This window comes from Bactrocera neohumeralis, chromosome 4 (assembly GCF_024586455.1).
Source record: "Bactrocera neohumeralis isolate Rockhampton chromosome 4, APGP_CSIRO_Bneo_wtdbg2-racon-allhic-juicebox.fasta_v2, whole genome shotgun sequence".
In the NCBI taxonomy this organism is placed as follows: domain Eukaryota; kingdom Metazoa; phylum Arthropoda; class Insecta; order Diptera; family Tephritidae; genus Bactrocera; species Bactrocera neohumeralis.
The window spans coordinates 5,945,901-5,964,806 of record NC_065921.1 but is presented as its reverse complement, the minus strand read 5'-3'; the positions used below and the strand labels follow the sequence as shown (position 1 = coordinate 5,964,806).

At 35.9% G+C, this 18,906-nt stretch overlaps 4 protein-coding genes and 3 non-coding genes across 7 annotated transcripts; 1 reads left to right on the top strand and 6 right to left on the bottom strand.

Annotated features, from left to right (window-relative positions):
* Positions 1 to 345: 345 nt before the first annotated feature.
* Positions 346 to 4,120, bottom strand: LOC126755260 (RING finger protein B). Its single transcript, XM_050467700.1, has 5 exons — positions 3,805 to 4,120; positions 3,639 to 3,747; positions 1,666 to 3,570; positions 1,437 to 1,576; positions 346 to 1,381 (listed from the first exon to the last, which is right to left on the bottom strand). Exons 2-5 carry the CDS (start codon positions 3,704 to 3,706, stop codon positions 1,206 to 1,208), a joined length of 2,289 nt encoding a protein of 762 aa, XP_050323657.1. The 5' UTR covers positions 3,707 to 3,747; positions 3,805 to 4,120; the 3' UTR covers positions 346 to 1,205.
* Positions 4,121 to 4,590: 470 nt separating this feature from the next.
* On the bottom strand, positions 4,591 to 4,662 carry Trnat-ugu (transfer RNA threonine (anticodon UGU)). The gene has a single exon. It is a non-coding gene; the product is annotated as a tRNA-Thr (tRNA).
* A 1,299-nt stretch (positions 4,663 to 5,961) lies between these two features.
* Trnat-ugu (transfer RNA threonine (anticodon UGU)) lies at positions 5,962 to 6,033 on the bottom strand. Its single transcript has one exon. It is a non-coding gene; the product is annotated as a tRNA-Thr (tRNA).
* Positions 6,034 to 6,358: 325 nt separating this feature from the next.
* On the bottom strand, positions 6,359 to 6,430 carry Trnat-ugu (transfer RNA threonine (anticodon UGU)). The gene has a single exon. It is a non-coding gene; the product is annotated as a tRNA-Thr (tRNA).
* Positions 6,431 to 8,386: 1,956 nt separating this feature from the next.
* On the bottom strand, positions 8,387 to 11,429 carry LOC126755438 (DCN1-like protein 3). The gene is made up of 4 exons (XM_050468014.1): positions 10,643 to 11,429; positions 10,264 to 10,398; positions 9,868 to 10,198; positions 8,387 to 9,809 (listed from the first exon to the last, which is right to left on the bottom strand). Exons 1-4 carry the CDS (start codon positions 10,737 to 10,739, stop codon positions 9,305 to 9,307), a joined length of 1,068 nt encoding a protein of 355 aa, XP_050323971.1. The 5' UTR covers positions 10,740 to 11,429; the 3' UTR covers positions 8,387 to 9,304.
* Positions 11,430 to 14,085: 2,656 nt separating this feature from the next.
* On the top strand, positions 14,086 to 18,360 carry LOC126756167 (pre-mRNA splicing regulator USH1G). Its single transcript, XM_050469020.1, has 5 exons — positions 14,086 to 14,371; positions 16,416 to 16,559; positions 16,629 to 16,850; positions 16,922 to 17,944; positions 18,007 to 18,360. The coding sequence occupies exons 1-5, from the start codon at positions 14,349 to 14,351 to the stop codon at positions 18,170 to 18,172; spliced, it is 1,578 nt and encodes a 525-aa protein (XP_050324977.1). The 5' UTR covers positions 14,086 to 14,348; the 3' UTR covers positions 18,173 to 18,360.
* Positions 18,294 to 18,900, bottom strand: LOC126756168 (multidrug resistance protein homolog 49-like). Its single transcript, XM_050469021.1, has one exon. It carries the CDS (start codon positions 18,898 to 18,900, stop codon positions 18,400 to 18,402), a length of 501 nt encoding a protein of 166 aa, XP_050324978.1. The 3' UTR covers positions 18,294 to 18,399.
* Positions 18,901 to 18,906: the final 6 nt, after the last annotated feature.

The window sequence follows — 18,906 nt, the reverse complement described above, 5'->3', positions numbered from 1 at the left end:
ATCAGTAGTGACAGTAGCAACAACAACAACATTCATTAGGGTTTCAGCTTCAGCCAATAGTAGCAGGGATCCATCATAATTCGAAGAGATACTACTAAGTTGAGCACTGGATTTAGGACATATCGGGCAAGTATGGGGAGTTACTCATAGCAAAAAAGATAATCTTTCTATCATTCTCGATATGGGAGATGACGCCGTTAACTAGAGGTTTCATCACAGCTGAGTACGATCTTTACAATGTCAATACAACTTTATTATAATATAATTCTGTTATATGTATTTATTGTATGTATCTACGCATTTCTCACATTATATTACCTTTACAATAAGTTCTCTACATGTACATTTGTTTTTGCTTTCTTTTAAGTAATATTTATTGCATTGTATGGTACTGTATTTGTATTGCATATACTGGACCCTTTGGGAATGTGTTTAATTAGTAATATTAATTACATAAAAACAAAAAACGTTGTACTTTAACAATTTCGAATAATCCGTATATACGTATGTATGTACATTTATACATAAACGTTGCAGAAAAATTATGATTACAAGATACTGACTGACTACATTTTACATACTAACTATAATCTATATAGATATAGGATATTGGTATTAGTACGTAGTATTTGACATCACAACGAGTGCACCGCCATTCAATGGTAAGACTCGATATTTTATTTTGGACTGCACTTATGGGATAGAGTTATTTTCCTTGTTAAACTCAAGAAATAATTAGTAAAGAAAAGAACATGAGTTTTACATTACAGTTTTGAAAGCTTAACATGAAAATACAAAATATGGTAAGATGAATTGAATTAGGTAAAACTTCACAAAACTTCTATCAAAAAATACAATCATTATGTAAAAGGAACAAGTCAACAAATTTTTATACTTAAAACGCTATTTCATCAATTAAAGAGACTTGGAAGAGGGAATATTTTTGGAGCATACATTTGTGGATTCTTGTATTCTGATCCGATGGGATTGGAATGCACTCCTTTGATTGCATGTTTGTTATTTATACTTATATTCACAAATTACTGCAATTAGTAGATTGAATTTCCCAAGGCTACTTAAAATGTATGCAATTAAATTAACATAACATCATCTACGTGTTGTAGATTAGTGACTATAGTAAAAAGATAGTGTTTTGAACACCATCACAAAACCTTTTTTCCCAATTTGTATTATCCGCAAGCCAATTACGCACGAAAGAAGCGTACCACACGCACAATATATTGACGACAAATGGGGCATTCGCTAAGCACTTTACCACAATTTGTGCAAGTGGCCATGTGCCCACATTCAAGTATGACACACTCGATTGGTGCGTCCATACATATCTTACAAAGCTCGTCGGTAGGTAATTTATCGACAGCTGCAATTGAAGAAAATTAGTAGTGGATAAGTATATATCGAAATAAAACTTTAACCTGGTGTCGACTTGAAGTTCTTCCATAAACGTTGAACACGATCAAGCAGTTCTTGCTTCTCGCAACATCCTTTGTAGTCCACACGATTAAGCATCAAAATCTCTTTTAATTGCTTCACTGATAAAGCTTCGAGGTCATCACTAAACGAAAGTTTCAAATTTAAATATTCACAAATTAATTTTAATATGTAATACTAATTATAATAATAATACGAACAGCATCAACTTACACACTTTCAAAGTCATCCAGATTTATAAAACGCGCCGGTTGAGCGTTATAATCGTTCGCCTCTGAAGTGGGACCTGCATATACATGTATGCCCTCATTATCGTCAAGCTGATATTCCCAGTGAGGCATGCCAGCCCCTTCCCAAAAATTGTGTTGTTGTGCTTGCGTTTGCCGAATCTCAGGCGATTGCGCTAAATTTCTACCACTCAATGACGATCCCATCGTTTCTGTATCTGAACACTCCATCGACTTACTGCGCTGTTCGAGGTAACTGAGAAAATCTTGAAGCTCTTTTTTAATCTCTGTTTCCGATAGCTGGGCATTTTCCAGATGACGACGCATCTTTTCTACCTGCTTACGCAACGTTGCCTTGTGCTTTCCACATTTTTGGCAGCTGCCCGCACGTTTGGTAGCGCCAACTTTTTTATCTTCTTCAGTCTCAAGTGCATTATTGCCCAACTCGGCATCGTGTTCATGCAGAGTCATATCCGCATTATGTGCAATGTTATCGGTTGGTGAATCGTCCTCGCTAGTGTGCTGTTGACGTTGTCTATTAAGGTAGCTATCTGAACGGCGACGAGTTACTTTCTTTACGCGTTGTGGCACCGATGGTACAAGGGATTGTGCCTGGTCCTGCTGTAAAAATGGCAATGCCACTTGTAAATCGTTTGCCATATTCGTTGCTATTGCATCATTATTAACGACATTACTGCTCGATGGGGTATCAGTGGCATTGCAAGCCAACAATATAGATTGTTCTACTACGGGATTTTCAGCAGTTTGCACCATGGTAGTTTCAAGGATTTGCCATTGTTCCATGTTGCTGCTGTTAGTGTCAGTGGTTGCTTTACTCTCATCTGATATGCCGCCAATTGCTCCCAGCTCTTCAAAGGACGATTGCGAAGACATCTCAGCACAATTTATGTCAGCACTGGTCCTTGATTTGCTACCAACGTTTTCATCCGGTTCTGTATTTTTTCGTGAATCCTTATTCGATGATAACTCCACTTCGTTATTACGTGCCAATGAGAGACCGCTAAATGTAGCTATTAGCTCATCATCTGAGCATTCACAATCAGAATTTTCTTCACCAGCTTCTTGACGAGTCAGTCCAGCACGTTGACTGTTTGAAGTTGAAGCAAGTGGATGATCTTCCGTCTCACCACGATCAATTGAGCTAATACTAATTTCCGGGCTTACAGAGGATTGACTACTACCTTTGGTTGTTACCGAAGAAGAGCTGCTACTCACCAATGTTGGTGATCTAACTGACGCATTTGTTGTAACTGTTGATAGTGGAATAGTGAGTAATGGTGATGATGTTGTTATTGTTGATTGTTCCGTGTGAGGGTTATTGTTAGAGTGTTGTTGAAAACTAGCGTAAGTGGGTATTTCTCTAGTTGAAACTCTTGGCTGATCAAAAATGTGTGTCGTTGTACTGTCTGTTGAACCTCGTTCTGATCGCGTTCGATCTCTCGTTTCACCTGATTCTTTCGGTGAACCTTTATTATCAAAGGAATTTAGGGAATCACTTATGTTTTCAGTAATACTTGTAAAAAAGTTTTGGCACGTCTGTTTCAAACTGTCAAATGAATTTGCTGATGCGTCGGTGTAGCTGCGAGCACTAGCATTATCCGAAGCACCAGCAGCTGCATCAATTTGTTGTACATGCGTTAGCACCAACCCTACCAACTCATCTTTTTCAACACAACCAGTTGTTGAAACATGTTTCGATTGCAGATAAAAAATTAGATCCTTCGGCTTTAGCTGTAACAAATCCGTACGGAGGAGAGGACGCTTAGCGAAAATAATACATCGTCTGCACAACTGCACTCCCGAAGAAATATGTACATTATTGCTGTTCCGACGTTTGGCCGTCGATAAGCAATTACTACAGTAAAATCGCCTTTGATAAGAACAATAAATAATTATCTAACATTTAATTAAATTAAACAAAAAAAATAGTGCACTTACTTGCAATCCGCACATATTCGTTTACGGCGGAATACCGTAAATTGTACGTGACATGCTTCGCAGGGCATCACTGCTAAATATGTATTTTATATTAAGACCTTTCTAAAGACTAAAATTTAACCAAATTGAATTATTTGTTTCTCAATCAGTAGAAATCATTTATTACTTTGAAAGTTTTCAATTGCGAAATTGAAATGTTGCAAACGAATTCTGGACTTTCGCATTAGTCGTAAACCGTGAATCACTCCAATAATATGTGGCTGCGTCTGACACTGAAATCATTTTCAAGGTCTTATACATTAACTATATTCAGCTTGCTGCAATCTTGCCGACGATCGTTAAGAAATATTATTTCAGGAAAAGAATAAAATGTATTTGCTGACATAAGCCAAAATCCTGAGTATATTTTCGCGTTTTCCGTTGATTTACTTCAGCTGCAAAAGTTTTCTTTGATTGTGTTGTTGATTGTTAATGAATTAATCGATAAAACTACTACGAGTAAAAATGACAAATGTCAAAGAAGTCGTGGAGACATGCCTTCTCTAAAAATTTGGCAAAATTTGTGGCAATAATTGGAATATCAAAAATGTTGCCAGTATTTAAATACTAAGTACATAAATAAATTACCTATATATGGTATTTCATGAAAACACAAATCTCAAAAAACAACACTTTTTTTATGAAAAACAAAAAATGGTAGAAGACATAAATTGTATGTTTTGAAAACCGTTCATGACATGTTTTGTCATGTTTTATAATTATAATTTAAATAAACACATAAAAACATTTATTTTATCAAAAAACGCCAATCAGTACACATAAATATTAACATAACTATTTTTCATATTATTGATAAAATTCGCTACTTTAAGTAAAAGTAAATTATATGTAAATGCAAAAATATTTTGTAGTCTGAAATTATTAAAAATTGACAAAATATAAATAGTTTAATTGCCTCCTGTGAGGATTGAACTCACGACCCCTGGTTTACAAGACCAGTGCTCTGCCACTGAGCTAAAGAGGCAGATGTCCGGCGCTATGCCAAATTGCGTATTTAAATCGAACAACGTAAATGAGATTGAGAACTACAAATATTTTCCCTGCAATTACAAATAAATTACGCGAGGACACTACGAAAGATTTGTGTTAGAGGATATAGTGAAAATCTCACCATACCAAAAGTTTTCAACATTTAATGAGGAAGCGGAGTTAGTTTATTTTTTCTTGAAAGGAAAATTACGAATGCATTGGATATTTGTGAGAATAAGAGCTTAAAAAATTCTTAGGAAATAAGATCTAGACAGAAGGTACGAAACTGCTATTAGACATTATATTATTACTATAAGCACAAAATAGTAAGACCCTGTTCATAATCCTCGAAACAGTTGTTAAAGTCAAATTCTGGAATAGCATTAAAAACGGTTTCTCCCAAAGCAGTCGTCTGAGTTTGTTGAATAGCCAGAAGTTACACGGATCTAAATTGCGGAACAATATTGGTTGAAAATTTAGCGTAAAACTCACAAAGAATCATTCCAGTATGCCATGGTGCTTTATCGTGGTGCAAAAAACAAGAGTAGTTGGCCCACAATTCTGGCCTATTTTTACAAATTGCATCGCGCAAACGACGAATAATACTCAAATAGTATTCCTTGTGGACAGTTTGGCGAGTCGTAAGGAATTTGGAGTACACCACACTTCGATAATCGAAGAAAATTGCCAACATTAACTTGATTTTTGACCTGATTTGACGAGTTTTTTTCGGCTTCGGCTCAGCTGCGCCACGATATTCGGCTGATTGATCGTCTGTTTCCAGGTCGTAAACATTGATCCAAAAATCATCGCTGGTAATAATACGTTTAATGATATCCTGGTAGTCGATAAGCATGTTTAACAGTAGTTAATGAGACGCTGTTTTTTGAGAAAAACTAAGGGATTTTGGTACCAGTGAGATCTCTGATTGGAGGATTATCCTCGATTCTCAAGCTCCAATTTCTTTACTTTATTTCTTCAGTTTATGTTGATGGCCGTCTCAAGCAAGGTTCATCGTCAACAAACAATTATCAGCGCGAAAAACACCGAAGTTTCGGCATCAGAAATTTGATTCGGCACAAAAAATTTAATTGAACTTCTTTGTTGGATTATCGTAGAAACCGCCGAATGCACTTTATGGACTTCCGAATAAACACATTATTTTGATGTGACATTTGGCACAGTTGTCACTGACAGTCATATCAATAATTTCCGGAAAAAAGAGATGATTTGTTAAATAAAGAACAGAAAATATTATGTTAAAAAAAGAATGGAAAAATATATTTGATCCATTTGCCTCCTGTGAGGATTGAACTCACGACCCCTGGTTTACAAGACCAGTGCTCTGCCACTGAGCTAAAGAGGCATATAAAAATATAAAGCCAATGTGCTTTCATAATACAGTGACCTTTAGAACAATGTTACCATATGGATGAATTCTTTACTTAAGTGCAAATAAATTGTGGTATACTTTCAATATATATTCACGAAATATATATGTATGTATGTTAATTCTGCGATCACAAATTATATTAACACGATTTAAATAAATAATAAAAGTAAAATAAACAATTAACAAAAAACCACTATTTTTCCTTAGTTCTTTTAACAAATTCTAATAATCTTGGTTTGAAAATTTAATTAATATGTGGGTAGAATTATTGTGTTTTTATAAAAATATTAAGATTTGCTGCCTCCTGTGAGGATTGAACTCACGACCCCTGGTTTACAAGACCAGTGCTCTGCCACTGAGCTAAAGAGGCCACTATTTAAAAACTGTCAAAGTTCTGATATATCAGCATAGTACAAAGTTTAACCCCTTCAAGCCTTTACATCGCGCAATCAATATGAGAAGTGGCTTTTCAAATTTCATATTATATTTATAGATTAATATCGTGACTAACACTTCAGATTCCCACTTTCATTATAAATCAAACTATTGTGTTCAGATCGGCCATACATACATATGTATGTATGTGTGTGTATATACTTTATTGTTAAGTTGCATCGTTTCGTTCACATTTTCTTATTTGTATATAAATTGTTTCGAGTTGCTTTTGTTGTCTTTACTTTTGGAAGTGTCTATAGTGTAATTTATCTAAATTAATAAATTCAAATGGAGTGACTAAGCACGCAATCGTAATTCAGTTTTGATAAATTCCGTTTTTAATTAACATTTCTAAAAAAAAATAGAAAACACTATAATTTCATAGTTTCTCACACGAAATGCTTCCCAAACTATTTTTACATTAACCTACAATTTGGATTGTTTATTTTTTTAATATTTAAGTCACAATTTGTTTGTTACAAAGCAAAAAGTGTAGTCATGTCTACATACATACATACAGACACATGTACATACATGATTATGTACATAAGAATGTACATACATATATAAAAATAAGCTAAATATTTGGACAAAATCGTTGACAGCTACATACAATTTATGTTCCTAGAAAATTTGACAATCAATGGTATCTACATACTTACATATTCATATGTATTTATTTTATGAGCACTAAGTATTCTTCAATGGTTAAGCCTATGTAAAAAATATATAATTACTTATAATAAGTAATTATGGATGTACATACATATGTACAAGAAAGTACATAAAGTTAAATCAAGCTTACATATGTTTTAAACAATTATTTAATTTTTACGAATTTTATAAGATGTCTACATCGGAGCTTAGTTTAAATATTTCGCTTTAAAGAGAGAACAGAAATATTTGAAGGTGTAAAAGGTTACATTTTGTTTTAGTTTTTTTATTGAAGGAATATATATAATTACTATGTGAGTTTTAAGTCAAAGTCAACGCGTAAATACATAAGACTTACGTATATGTACATATTTTAGAGGGTCCATTATTCCAGCTCTTTATTTTCAATTTAAATTTAATTTAAACTAAATCATATTACTTTCCCTATGTGATTTTTTGATTTTTGCAATACATTTTTTATATTCTAAGCAATAGATCTACAACTTTGATATTTATTTCATTAAAAAAAATGCCGCTCTACAAAAAGGGGATTAGTGATTTTTTTTTCATAAAAATATTCCTTTAAAAGTAATACGCAGTTAAACTTCTGTATCAAATGTACTGTATTCAAATAGTACACCATGTCGTATGAGTAACGTATAGTATTATATTATATGTATGTATGTACATATGTATGTATATTGCGTTCGTCACTTGCATGAATGCGCACGTCATTTCATGAATATCTTTAACTGCGTTTGCAAAAAAAAAAAAGAAAAAACAATAAACTAGAGAAATATCTGACACCCTAATGCATGTACATATATGTACGTATGTATGTATAAGCATTTACAGTATTTAATTTTGAACTATTTCTTAAGTATTTTACAAATATTTCTTTTTACGTAGAAATAAATATAGTTTCAACATACATATGTACAACTGTGACAATTTCTCTTTTACACTAGGCATCGAAGCGTCATCTCAATTTTGAATAAAAAAAAAATATTAACAAAATTGAAGTAAAGAAAAATTAATAACTATAAATATTAAAATAAAAATATTAACTCCAGCAAATACATACATACATATGTATATATGTATTTGGTTAAACGTAAGGCTTCAATGAATGTGTTAATTTTTGTTAACAAAACTATAATTCTGAAATTCAATTAGATGTATGTATGCAGCCTAAAACTGTATAATCAGAAAGCGACAGTAAATTGACCATAAAAAATATTATTTGGGCATTTTTATTCATAAATAAGGATGCGATACATCAATGAATGGTATGCATTGTCTTATCATAATTATGGAACTAGGTATGTATATATATGTGGTGCATAGAATCGTGCTAATGGAGAAACAAATGTATCGTGCAACTAATAATTTAATGTTACAGTTTCATCAAACAAATAAACAGTGTGCATTTCAAATAATGTATGTATGTATGTATAATTGCAGATATAAATAATTATTAATTTGGCAACATTATGCTAATACACACACGGTTATGCAATTCAATAAAAGGTTGAACGGAAGGACACCAGGTAATATCGTCCGTGAGGCACGTAATTTTTATTACTACTGCTACCTTACAAATTACCTTTGTATATACAAGCACATACATATACTTATGTAACTCCCTCTTAACCCTAAGCTGAATAATAAATTTAATATTCGCATCAGTTGGGAATGTGCCACACTTAATCAAAAGGCGTTTGAAAATCAAGTAAACTTACACATACATATACTTGTATGTACTTGATTAGACAACAAAACGATTTAAAGATAAAATGCTTAACCTAACGCACCATGTTGCTCACTGGAAAAGCGTTCTTCGTTTCGATTCAAGTCTAATGTGAATGAACATTAAATTTAATTAGCACAAAGCAAATAAGTCATTTATTTATTATATTATACTAATAATATTAATTGTAAAAAGGAGATCTTCGAATGAGCAGTGCGTTTCGCAACACAAACGCAAATGCAAATATCGTCTTCGAAATGCTTTGCGGCCAATTATTTCCTTTTTTCTAGCCTTTTGAGTTTTTGTAGAATTTTGTTTAGTTAATAAAAAAAAAAAAGAATAATAGTAAAACTAAAATTTTTAAAATTCCTCGCGACATATCGTTCTACGAACAAATGTTTAATACTATAAGATATCATCGTTAGCGCTGCGAACACCCGTTGTTCCCGTTGAACCCGCCTTCCCTAATTGTGATTGGTGCGACTGACGACTAAAATCATCATTGTTGTTGTCATCGTCAATGTAACCAGCCGCGACACATGCCTCTATTTGTGTGTCCTCTGCAGATTCCCCGACAACCCCCTTATTCGCACAATAACTGTCGTCAGCTGCGCCTTCACTTTCGGTAATTTCCGTGAGCGTTGTCAGCCTTGAACGTTCGTAATCGACAAAATCATCAAATAAGCTCGGCCATGCTTCTGTATCGTCATAATTGTTGATATCACATTGTTCGGAGAAATTTAAGAACATATTCCATGTGTCTTTTGGAATACCACGTATGCTGGGGTGCTGCTCGAGGAAATGTATCCAATTACCGAGCAGTTCTGGCGTATGCACCGTGAATACCAATTTCCATAAACTGATGGCCATATCCAACGAGAGAATGCGCTGATCAGGCTCCAAACCAAAACTGAGAAAACAGCATAACATAATAATATTCATATTGACATTTGTTTTTAGCTATTTACCGAAATGTGAAGCGATAGAGTTGTTTGAACATTTCTGTATCCACTTTGAGCATTTCAATCGTTTGCTCCAGTCTTATTCGTACTGTTTCGATAGTATCTGCGCACATTTTGTGTAAACCTTCAATGAACTCCGATTTGGTAAATCGACACATTTGTGATGCATCTAGGCACCAGGCCAATACCAGTATGGCGAATTCATCAGGCTGGTATTTGAGGTCGTGACAGAGACGTTCAATCCCCTCAGTGAGTATCATATCCTCTTCGGGATCTTTATATTCTTCGAAAAGCTGATTAAGCGTATTATCCGACACTTCAAGCGTTTCTTTTACGGCTAAAAAAATCATGTTAAAAGCAAATTAAAATATTTTGCATTCAGTATAATTTTACTAATGGTACCTGTTGTTATTATATCACTCATGGTGGTGGCATTTCCATTAAGTAGAACCAAAGATTTCTTAAAACTACTTCGCTTAGTATCACAATTGTTTGCGTTCTTGAGTGGACTTCTGGGCGAGAGCAATTCATCCGTTTCTGAAGAGATTAAAACATATCAATTCTGTTTTTTTTTTTTGTAGAAATTCATTAGGCCTAATTATAAACTGAAATTTTGTAATATTTTTATAAGAAAAATCATTTGTTTATTTTTGATTAGAGCATGTTTGTATTGATCAGTTTTAACAATCAATGCAACATAACTTTTTTCCGATAAGTTTGTTTAATTAAAGTGTGATAGTAATAACAAATTGATTTGATGAATTACTTAGTATTTATTTACCTTCTATATGCGGTTTTTGGCAGGTGGGCGCTGTAGCCACGGTCGGTGAACCCGAATTATCGGACGATGTCTGGAAGCAATGCAGGCAATTACCCATCGCAGTATTACGACAGTTAATTGTAAAAAATGTGGTAAATAAATTACTAATTGCTTGCTTGACGGCTGCCCGATTAATTGCGACGGCCTACCGAAACAAAAGTTCTTGTAGTTAAAAGCGCTAGTGTATGCTAACAAATCATTTAACAATTTTTTTTAATAGTTAAATACTCGATTTGTGCATCAGTGGCAGTAAAGATGAGCGACAAGGCAGTTTCTGATTTTTGATGGTTGTTTTTTAAAGTACATATGCATTTATAAACTATTTACTAATCTAGCAAGATCACTTAGCTGGGCTGACTCATTACGGATTCTTCTGAAACCCTGGTAACACAACATTCAGACCTTGGAGACACCCAGCCTTGGTAAGCCGTTGCCAAATATGCGACACAAGGGTCGCGTATAGCAGACAATCTGTCTCAATGTCTTCTCACCAGTTTCGTTTCCTTTTTATTTTACACACCATTCGATTTCCATAACTTGATGGTGACGGAGCAGAGATTGCGAAAAGTCACTATTGACGTTATTAATTTGCTTCTCAAATTGATATTGCTGCTGTTAGTGGTTATTATTGGCGCTGGTTGTTACTCCTCCCCAATTGTAGAAAACAACAGCATCAGTGAAAATACTTATTTATATACTTATTTATCTGTGTATTTCTTTGCAGTTTTCCACTTAAGTTTTTGACATGACCCCACTGGGGGCGCAGTGTTGCATTTAGTACAAGTAAGAAATGAGAATTGTAGCAGAGAACGTAGTAATGTATAAAAATGTAAAAATCGCCGGTCTTTGGTAGTTCAGCAATTTTTGTTCAAAGTTTTGGTAAAAGTAACTAGAAATCAACATCTAGCATTATTATAAAGAGTTTGAGCCAACTTAATTTACTGTGCATCAAATTAGAAACATAATTGTGAAAAAAATAACTATAAGACTTATTTTAGCAACTCAGCGTTAACCTTTAGGTGAAATGGTATATTGGGTTATTTTGGCTTTCAGAGCAATTTTTAAATGTTCGGCTCGTTTTCTTTTTTTGCGCTTGATTTGTTAGAGTAGCTGTGTGCAAATAAAAAAAAAACCTACTTTTGAAATAAAATTCTGTTGTTTTGACATTGTATGATGTATTTTTGTTTTTCTTATTGACAGAGAACGTAAAATTATAACAGAACAGAACGTTTATCATGACCGTGTAAAATTTACGTTCTCTGCAGATTTCGACTTTCAGTGCTCCCAAGCCAAATGTGAGTTGTTTTTTTAGCGACAACCGGAACCGAATTTGTAAGATTGTTTGAAAGAGCACAGACACCTACCAACAAGAAAGAAAAAAAATTTGAAAGCAGAGAACATAGAATTTTAATTACACATTCTCTGGTAATAGTGTTTTATGTGCACAGGTATGTATGTATATGTGTAAGTGCTCAACAGTCGTCGACTCGCAAAGAGACAGAAAAACTCTTATTACCATGGCGAGCTCGGCTACAATTCTGCAAGCCAAGTTAACTAAGCGTACTCACAATAGACAACAGTTTACATATACATATTGGCCAAATCGCTTTCAACGAGCTAAAGTTACCGCAGTCTTTGTGTGCCACTCATTCCGCCAACAACATCGTGAAACTAGCGATCGCGCTAACAGTTACTGCAACCAGGTGATAGAAGCGGTGGAAAGAAAACTCGCTTGCGCCGCGTTAAGAAAAAGTTGCAGTTGCGTATGTACACGTCGCTTCTCGCCGATAGTGTTGTGTTCATTGTTGTTTTCGTGTTGTACGAATGCAAATTCCTATGTAGTGTGTATGTACATACAGGTATTCATTACTTTTTCTGAGATACAAATTTTGTGAATATTAATTTTTGTGATTAGAATTGGTGGTAATTACACGAACTTTTTCGGCATCAAATGTAGATATACATTTATACATACATACTTGTATATGTGTAATTGTATGTGCGTATACTTTTCATTGAAAACATTTGCATACGTTGATTTTGCCTCTGCAAGTTTTTGTTGACGGTGTTGTAAAGTCGCTAAAAATTACTGAAATTGTATGTACAACTAAAAATGTACAGTGAATTTGTTGTTAGTTTGTATTTATGTGTGTACATACGTACATATGTATGTATACTTACCAACCAATTTATTACATTCGTCAACTCTCTGTAAACAGTTGAGTGAACTCCAAATTAAAGTTCCGTTATAGCGCACCAGGTCTCATTCAATTAATATGTACATATAGCCATAGCAATGTTACAATGCGCTATACCATATATAAATAAATGTACATACGTATGTACATGCAGATGGGTTGTATGCAAATAGATATACATACATACATTTGTATTACATCTAACTGATTTAGAGATCGATTCTTCGCCGGAAGTAATTTCGTTGTCAATCATTCATATGTACATACATACCTATGCAGTGAAATTTCTCATAACCGGACAGCCACTGTGGCAGTGTTTTTGTCCGGATATGGGAGCTGTGATATGGGAGTGTCAAAAACGTGTGTTTTAAACGTATTCTTAGAGTCCGAAGATGAAACTCAGTTTTACTGAACTAATAAATTTGAACCAATGTCAGACAGGTGTGAATAAATGACAATTATTTCATTAGTTTCCGATGAGCCACCGCAAACCAGCCGGCGCCAGCGGAAGTCAATTTGTTTTCTGTGATCATTTTGCACATGCAAAAAAAAACTGTCTCAAAACTCCACAAATTAATTAGAAATAACGGGAACTAGAAATGTACACAATTTTCTTGACACAATTTATGAAATTTTGTCCTTTTATTGGAGATAATTTGAACGAAATGTTAACAAAATAGTGTCCGTGTCCCGTCATTGGAACGGATTCATGTCCGATTGTAGGAATTGGGTTTGTATGAAAATGTTAATGAAAACGTTGTGCTCATGAAGTTTGTCCGGTTATGGGAGGCGTTCTGTTAAAAGGACTGTCTATTGTGGAGAATTTCACTATACCTTTTTTATTATGACCGAAGTGGGTTTAAATGCAAATGCCACTTTTGGGCTTAGGACTCCAGTGCCGGTTAAGGAACACAGATCGAAAAAGTGCTTCCTAAGCGTTATGGACTCTTGGTGGAAAGTGTCAAATATCTAAGTATTATATATACATATGTACATATGCTTCTAAAATCAAAACAACTTTTCATGTCCGCCCATCTGTCCGTCTGTCGTATATACGAATATGCAGTTGTTGAGATATCGGTCTGAAATTTTGCAAACGTCTTGTTTTTCAAGTTCATTCATTGTTCATCAAGTTTTTTTATGGTAAATTTTTTTATTTATTATTTACATATTCACATACACACATTTGTACGTACAAGTAAGGATAAGAATGTTTGTTAGTCAAAACATTGGCATTAGCTTACAGTCTCAACCCGAAGTGGGTTACCAATAGCAAAGACTAAAGAAATAAAAGTGCGATGAATGCTACACACATATGTATGTACATGCATATGAGAATATAATTTTGCCCAAAGACTGTTTAATAGTGGCATACATATACATGTGTATGTAATGAAACGTGATCATTCTGGAGTTTATCGCATACGAACAGTGAATTGAAAGTTAAAAAAAGGAAATAAAAACCAAGCATGTCTTCGGACCGATTTCACAAGTGAGTACCTAAATATTTCTTTTAAATACAATCACACACTTCTTCAGCATACCAACAACGTTCAAGATAAAATTTCAACAAGTTTGCAATTGTTATCAATCAAGCATACATACTTATGTATGTCTATATGTACATATGTATGCACATACATATATTCGCAGCATGCAGAAGATACAAAACAAGCTAACTTCTTGGTTTTCGCGCTTTTGATATTCGGTGCTTGCTAATCAGCCGTTTCTTTTATATAATTTTTGTTCTACCATCTGATCAAATTTGACTCGGACTAGCCCATATGAGGAAATCCATAACAATTTTTTTGATTTTTTGTTACAACCTATTTCTTTACTCGTTTGACCTTCATATGGTCTATTAGTGTTTTTGACAGCTGTTTGTTTACAACGCGAAAGCATCGGGTGATTTTTACCATGAACAAAAAACTAACGACGAGTTTTCTTGAAATTTTGTGGTTTCCAATGGAATCGCGGGCCTAGGTTACTATTTTGGCTGTGAAACGTGTAAATGTTATACTCATACCAAAGGAACTGAATGTTTTCCAAAAACCACATAAAGTAGAGAAAGCAAAAGATATGCTTGTCAAAGCATCTGAAGATCCTTCAACCATCAAATGCATCACTATTGATGAAAAAATGTCGAAACCGTCCAACAATTGCGCGAATTGCGCTCTAAAAACGAGCCGAAACGAAAAAAAAAATCTCTGCAGGCACTGAAGGTCACTCCTGCCGAAGCTTATACGTAGATTGCCTTTCATATTTCGGCATGCCTTTTATGTTCGGAAGCACTTTTGCAACTCTGATTGAGGAACCTCCAAAACATGCCTTTTGAATGCATCCACCGCCTCTTCAGGTGTCGAAAAACTTTGACCCCTTATTTTATTTTTCCGAACGGAAATAAAAAGAAGTCATTCGGTTTCAAGCCTGGACTATACAGAGTCATCAAATCGATGTTTGGAGTGCTCAAAAATACAGTTGTTGCAGTCGATGTGTGATTGTCGTGGTGAAGAGTGATACGTCTTCAGCGGTTGCTTTTTCGGATTTCTTGAAATATAACTGGCAATCAAATGGTGGTATACCAGTGGTATGGTTGCTCTATGTCCAGCTTATCCAAAAAAACAGGCAACCATTTGCTTGGAATTCCTTCGTGCACAACTGTTGTTTATTCTTAGGCTCATAGGACTCATCGCCTGCCACGATGTCATAGATGTGTTTCGAAGCACCGCTATCGTATTTTGTTAACATTTCTTTCAACCAATTGGCTTTTTTTGAGCGATTGACAAATTGTGTAGGATCTAACGTGAACCATTTTTTTACAGTGAAAAGTTCATGCAATATTGAAGGTATGCTAGTCCCACTAATGCTCACAGTTGTCTCCATCTCACGATGGGTTACTTGACTATCGTGCAATGTCAGTATGTGCACATCATCAATAGTTTCCGGAACAACAACTGATTTTGGACGACATTCCCGAAATTCGTCTAGAGTGATCTACGACCCCGATTAAATTCATCGATGAACACCAGTCCTCAATGGAGTTTCAGCGTTAAAAATTAAATTAAGTTCATTTATTCACTGTTGATGAGCTAATCCACATCGAAAGTTGTCAAAAATAATCGCCCGAAAATGTTCGCTATTTAGTTCCATTTTTTGGTCGAGAGGAATATTTTGAGTTACTATAAACAACACAAATAGCGATCATATGTCAAAATGTTCTGAGTATGATACAATCAAAAATGTCAAAAATTGTGAGTTTCCAGATTGCAACCCCAGGTTTGCGTTGGGATGCTTGCATTGGCTCAGGAGCGTATTTTGAAGGCGATAATAAAGATTCGTATTTCGAATTGGTAGTGTGGGCCAAATTTGATCAGTTAACTTAATTTTCCATCCATTATTTCACGCGCTCAGTTTAGAATGTATTCTGGATCCTCTTTTTAATAACATCAACATTTAGTCTAGCTAGAATTACACTGCAAGCAAGTAGACTAAAAATAAGGGCGCTAGTTTTTATGTTTGGTATTTGCTATTTGCAGAGCTGCAAAAGATGGCTTACTTGACGTTCTAAAAGAAGCTACTCGTAAGGATGCCAATGCTAAGGACGATGATTCTATGACACCGGTGCTATGGGCGTCCTTTGAGGGACGTTTGGATGCGTTACGTTTGCTTTGTGGAAGAGGGTAATTAACTGCTTTATTATTTATATAATTACATATATATAAATTTTATGGGACTTTCTCGCTTCTCAGAGGTGACCCTGACAAATGTGACCAGTTTGGCAATACGGCGCTACATTTAGCCTCCGCTAAGGGACATCTGCATTGTGTGGACTTCCTGGTGAAATTCGGCGTCAATATCTATGCGCTTGATATCGATCGTCATAGTGCTAAGGACTTAGCGGCCATCAACAATCGCGATGACATTCTACGGTATTTGGATAGCGCCACAGCCAATTTCGAGACCAACGACAAGTAAGCCTCTACAAATATGTGATATATAGTAAGTGGTTCTAAAAGCAATTAAATATTGGGTTTCTTTACAGGAAAAAGGCCAAAGCTATGCGTGAGCTAGCGGAAAAGAATTGTGAGAAACGCATGCGCGAATATATGAAACGTCAACAAAAACTGGAAAATGACCAGATTGAAACTGGCAGCAAAGCAATGGCCGTAGCGAGCAACAGCAATAAGTCAAATATGTTGTCAACACTTAAACAAAAGATTTGGTCCAGTCAAGGAAATCTGCATAAACCAACGCGAGACTCAGCGCCACTTGCTGCGCCCTGTCCAAGTATTAGTAGCGGCAGTACGGCCACAAAATTTAGTGAGCTCGTATCGCCTGGCAGTGGTAGCGGCGGTAGTGTTGGCTCAATTGCGAGTCGCGCCGGTACGGTGCAGAAGAAGCTGCGCAGCCACCAACATTCGGGTCATTCAAATAAAGTAGACGAGACTGGCTTCAAGATTGGTGGCATTGAACCGGATGGTAAACGCACAGTAACGTCGCTTATAGGTGTACAACGTGACTCGGAAGTGCTGTATGTGGGTACGTTCAGCTCAAATGAAGAGAGCAGTAAACGAGGTAAAATCAGCGATGTTTTCGAAGTAGACGAACCGAGCAGTGATCGTGAACGCGAAACCGCCAAGCTAGCTTACGGCACACTTTCACGTTCTTTTTCACAACCCGATATACTTGGGGATACGCTAACGTCCACTGGCCGATTGAGTGAAGAATTCGCAATGCAACGCCCGGCTGGCCTGTTCGATCGTCCGATGTTAGGTAGCATAGCGTTTCGGCGTTCAGTGACTGCGGCTCTTAGTCAATTGCAGCCAGATGACTATCTGCCACACGACATGGAAACCGGCAATACGAGTACCAGCACAGCAACAGGGCGGCAGAGTGGCGCCACAACTGTGACGAAAACACGTAGCAACAAACAACGATCATTCCTCAATATATCTGATTCCGATTCTGAGGGTGCGGATGGGTATAGCGACGATGAGCAAGACAATGCATGCAATCCAATTGCACGTTTTCTCACCGCCTGGGGCTTGGAAGAGTATTTGCCTGTGTGAGTATTTTCAAGTTGAAAATGAGCTGCCCGACCTAAGTAACAATGTTTTACCATTTTAGTTTTCAGAAACAACAAATTGATCTGGACACGTTGATACTGTTAACCGAGGCGGATCTAAAATCTTTAGGGCTACCTTTAGGACCTTTCCGAAAACTTACATGCGCTATACAAGAACGTAAAAATGCGCTTGCTAATCCCGGTGCGATGACGGACAGTAGGCTTTGAAGCAAAACGTGTACTCTGTAAACGGCGTATCCGAATATTGGTGTCATCACTACTTAACCCGCATCATCAATTTTCAGTGCATTGCAGTTTAAGCCTCGTTGTTTTTACAGTAAAATACCAATTTAAAAGTTTAGTTAAAATCCAATGTATTTATCTATTTTACGCAATAAATAACTTTATGTACATAACATGTTACTGCCAACATTAATTCTAAGGAGAACCATTGGTTAAGCCACTTGCTGCATCATGTACAGCTCTGCGTATATGCCATTCAATGCCATTAATTCCTCGTGATTGCCTTTCTCCACCACCACACCTCTCTTCAGCACACATATGAGGTCCGCATCCCTCACTGTGGTCAGTCGATGCGCAATGGTAAGGCAAGTACGACCACTGCGTGCCGCGTCAAGGGCTTCTTGCACCACCTTCTCACTCTCCATATCCAATGCAGAAGTAGCCTCATCCAGTATCAATATCTTTGGATTACGTACCATAGCGCGTGCTATGGCAATGCGTTGCTTCTGACCTCCAGACAGTTGAGCGCCTTTGCTGCCCAAACGTGTGTTGTAGCCTTGCGGTAAGGAGGTGATAAACTCATGTATGTTCGATTTCTTGGCCGCTTCAATAATTTCAGCCATCGGAATATCTGTGCGGAACTTGTTGCCGTACGCGATATTTTCAGCAATGGTTCGGTCAAATAGAACGGGTTCTTGCGAAACTAGACCCATGCCGGA